This window comes from Macadamia integrifolia, unplaced genomic scaffold, assembly GCF_013358625.1.
Source record: "Macadamia integrifolia cultivar HAES 741 unplaced genomic scaffold, SCU_Mint_v3 scaffold577, whole genome shotgun sequence".
NCBI classification, from domain to species: Eukaryota; Viridiplantae; Streptophyta; class Magnoliopsida; order Proteales; family Proteaceae; genus Macadamia; species Macadamia integrifolia.
This window is the reverse complement of record NW_024870491.1, coordinates 219,539-224,079: the sequence shown is the minus strand read 5'-3', so window position 1 is coordinate 224,079 and position 4,541 is coordinate 219,539. Positions and strand designations below refer to the sequence as shown.

Here is a 4,541-nt window from a genome sequence, read left to right as displayed (position 1 = left end):
AAAAAAAAAAAAAAGGTCAAAACAATTAAAAGAAAAGATTCAATACTCTGTGGCTTCCTTTCAACTCAAGAGGAACTGCAGGTACAAGTACCAAGGACCAAACTTAATAAGGGAGAAACTTAACCCCCATTGCTACATTTTCTTGAACCAGAGAAGAGATCTCTCATTAAAGGATATAAACATTACCAAAAACAAATGAAAAAACAAAAAAAAAAAAAAATTAATTAATTAAAAACCAGGTACAGCTTATCAGTAGTAGATATCTGACAGTTTAATATTATCGGTACAAGAAAGGAACCAAAAATAAAGGATAAGAGAAGATAATTAAATCAATAACATGGGAAAATTTGGATTATCTATTTAATACTAACCTGGGAGAATGATAACCAGTAGAACAGGGAAAACAGTGCGTTCTTAGGAACTCCATAGAACAGTAAGGAAAATGGGTTATTATCAATTGGATTTGCAGATTCTCACATCAGCATGTCATCTAAGTTAATTTTGCATAGCCACAAGATAAATTCTGTTCACCCAATAAAGCTATCATTCATGGCTATGCTCTCTCAGAGAAGGTAAGGTATCTTGTTTTGGAAAATTTTGACCCTTTGAATTCCTAGAGTGTAAATCTTCCATGTCAAATCATAGACCAACTAATCCAAAATTTTCAATTACCAACTCTTGGATTGTTGGACTAGATAAAATATTCAATTCATTTTAACCCACCAAATTCATTATGTGCTTGTGAAACTAAATCTCTTATTTTCCAAGGGAATAGAAACAGAAACGTAATTAAGGGAATCAAAAAGCTTTACATTAGGAATGGAAGGAAACATACAGGAAAAGAGGAGCAGATTTCAGCCATAGCAATACCAACGAACCAAGTGAAGAATGACACAACCACCCATCCCCACACCAAACTTGCAGGCCCTGCATAAAGCAGGCTCGAGCCATACAGGGGAGTTATTCCTGTGAAAAGGGTCATTGTGGAAAATGAGATTGCAAGTGTCTTGAACAGAGTCTGCAACAATCAAACAAAAAGGCCCATCTCATCAATCATGAAACAAAAACGGAAAAAAAGAAAAAGAAAATATAAATCAAACCGAAATGGATCTGGGTATAGAATCAAAGAGAGCAATACAAGAACAACCCTTAAAAAATGGAAACCAGTAGAGGAAAAATAAACCATGTCTAAAGCAAACTAACTAGAGAAAGTGAAAAGAAAGAAAATGAGTTGGGATTGAGATGGGTAACCATTTCTCTTCTGAGTTCTTGCTTGTAACCCAGTTCATTGAGACGCTTCTCTCCTGAATCCATCTCAACCCTCGACGCTGCTGGTGAACCTTCTCCCATGATAGAATACAAGGGTCACTTCCAAATCCCAAGTACTTGGAGTTGCAGCTCAAGAGGAAACAGAAAAAAAATTGCTTTCCTCTTCAACAGGGAAGAGATGGGAATACAGGAGAGAAGGAAGTAAGAAGAAGAAAATCAACAGAATGCTAGAGTCAACAGCTCTGAGCTTTGTGTACTTAATTGTTATTTCCTTTTGAAAATTCCTCTTCCTTGGAATTGAGGTGTGAAGTCTCAAGGGAAAACTGCTAAGGTCAGAGGTCAAAAGCAGCCAGCCGAAAATCGGCTGTTCATTCCTGACCGACTTACTCAAAAAAAAAAATTTTTTTGAATTTTGGTTCTAAGATCTTCCAAATTTGCACTTAATTAAGTTATAAATATTCTATCTTATTTAGCAATAACTTTAATTTTTAATCATTTTAATTGAGCATTTCATGCGTTTTTATTTCATGATAGCGTCACCAAGTGTATTCTCAAAAATATTATTTGCACGTGGAAGAATTAGAGTGGAGGAGCATGAGGAATGACATTTCCCAAAGACGTTGTTGAAAATTATTAAAAAAGTACTAATAAAAATAAATTTCTTCATATTAGAAGGGAAAATGATTATTGATACGTAATCAATCACCCAACCTATAGCAATTGGAGATTTTACATCTTGTCTCTGTTGGAACATGAAAAGAATAAAAAAAAAAAAAAAATTGTCTCTCTCAACATGAAAATAATACAAAAATTGTCTTTCACCCTACTTTATATTCTTACTATAGTTATTACTATAACTGTAAAATCAAACACCAAGAAACACGAATAATAAAGAGACAATAGATCCGTACGACACAGAGATTTAATGAGATTCACACACCAGGGTAGTGTGCTACGTCCTCGGGCGAAGAAGAAGATGATTCACTATGCAGAAGAGAAATTACACTCTAGCAGCGGCGAGGAAAAACTCGCCCTGAAACCTTAGCTCCAAAAAAAAAACTCTAAAATACAATGACTTTCTCAACAAGCAACAGTAAATTATATATACTTCAAATCACGGGTCGACCCATCGGATCGCGGTTGATCCGGTTGATTCACTTTTTTTTTTTTTTTTTTTTTGGTCGAAAGCGAAATTACCAAACATCTGCAATTTTAACAGGAATTCACATGTTTTTCAACAATGGATTTGACCACAAGGGTTTTTTGAGTTGAAGAATTGACTTCGAATTGCATTTGTGTTTCTTTCGGGTTTTAACAAGGATCTAATCAAATTTGGCATTGATGGGAAAATAGTTCGGCATGAGAACTAGAGAGGCTCCTCCCATCCTTCAACTCAAAATCTATTTGTGATACAGAGCTAAGCAGTGATCATATGAAGCAAAACATATGCATGACCCAAAATTTGTTCTTTCTCAATTTATGTAATCAAAAGAATAAATTGGGAGATTTTAAATAATAATAATAATAATAATAATAATAATAATAATAATAATAATAATGAAGGGGAAGAGGGTGGAAAGGGAAGCACTAGACCATCTCTCGATTTTCAACCAGTCAATCCCAACACTCGAACAGCTGAGGCCTTTTTTGAAAATTCACAAGAAAGAAAAATACATACCAAACAACTTTTGGTTCTTTTTTGACAAAAGAAACAAGTATCAACACTAGATAGATATTTAGATGATCTCACTTATGTTGAAATTCATATTCTAATAGTCTCTATTAAAATATATGAAATTTAAGATAAATATTGAGTTTCCATATAAACTTCCACCTCTCTTAATATTTCATTGTATTGTCAAACCAAACCTTAAACCCTAGATGCATGAAAATTGTCCTGAAACATGAGAATTAAAAAATGTATTAAACTTGACCTTTAATTTGTTTTTGTTATTGGCAACCCACAGACAAAGTCAGTGGGAATAATGCATCTATTCTACCTTATCAAAGTGTAATTTGAGAATTTTAACCAATGGATTTTTAGGATATAGTTTAAACTAGCCACATATCAGATTTTAGCCTGAAATTTAATCATTTAACCTCTTATTTAATGGCATGTCTTCTTGTGTATGTTTACGTATCCTAGCCCTCATAATCCCCTATACCTTATAGGTAGATTTATCTTTTTTTTGATGTTCTGTTTTGCCACATGCCTGAGTCCAATTACATTAAAACTTTACATGTTGAGTAAAGACTTTGGGGTCAAATTGAACTATCCATAAAATTTCAGCCTCACTTGATTAGACACGTAACAGATCTAATGGATCACTGCCATTTTTTTTTCCCCCAAGGTTTACCCACTAAGAAATTCTCCCACATACGTTTTTTCCAACAACTTTCAATATCTTCCATACCCTTTCTTTGGACTTTAAAAACCCAACATGACATTTGCTTCTTCCATATACCATAAATTATAGTTTAGTGCAACAACCCAAACTTTGCCATGAAGATTTTTCCTCCTCTTTTTTTTTTCATAGAGTGGGATATCTTGTCCCCTTTGAAATGTCTATGATCTTAATCTTTAAGGTGTCAAATATATAATATGTATATTTTTTTGTCATTTTTGTTTATTCTTTTTTATTTTCCCCGGTGAAAGATAAAGTTTATCATTTCAAATATATATTCAACAAGTTGCAATGGTGCAATTTAACCGTTGTGCCATAGGTTCATTAAAATACTTCTATGATGAAGTGTAAAATTACACTTTTGACAAACAATCTCTAAAAGAATTTGGAGATACTTTTACCTAATCGCATGATCAAGGAATCGTACAACCATCAATGGCCATAAATATTTGTCCTCTATTTACGAATGATTAATAATACCCTATCACTTCTCCCTTATACCTTACGAACACCATCCAAACTCATCGGTGGATGAAGGAAAGCTTAGTCCAAAGAATTTGTAATATTCAAATGGAATTGAGTTCTCCGTTTAGGACCCTAGCATACCTAGCACTTCTTGAGTCCATTTTTCTCCTCCCACAACAAAAATGTTAGTTCCGATGCTCTGACTGGAGACCAAACAGGAGGACTGTAGCGGACTGTAGCAGGTAGGCTGCATCCCACATCGGTGAGACTAAGTCACCACCGCGGTCATATAAGCTGGGCCTTACCTTCCCCTGTCAAGCCGGTTTTGACAGGTGTGCTGGCGCCTCAGTCTTGTAGGCTGGAAATCTGGTATCAGAGCCGGGGCGGTGTGTGAATGTTAGT

At 34.5% G+C, this 4,541-nt stretch overlaps 1 protein-coding gene across 1 annotated transcript in view; it reads right to left on the bottom strand.

Moving 5' to 3' along the window:
• The window catches only part of LOC122069323 (amino-acid permease BAT1 homolog), a 5,781-nt gene extending 4,192 nt beyond the window's left edge, over positions 1–1,589 (bottom strand). The window contains exons 1-2 of the mRNA XM_042633311.1: positions 1,252–1,589; positions 836–1,018 (exon numbers count right to left, since the gene is read on the bottom strand). Of these exons, the coding sequence (XP_042489245.1) occupies positions 836–1,018; positions 1,252–1,350 (282 nt within the window). The 5' untranslated portion in view covers positions 1,351–1,589. The remainder of the gene's footprint in view (positions 1–835; positions 1,019–1,251) is intronic.
• Positions 1,590–4,541: the final 2,952 nt, after the last annotated feature.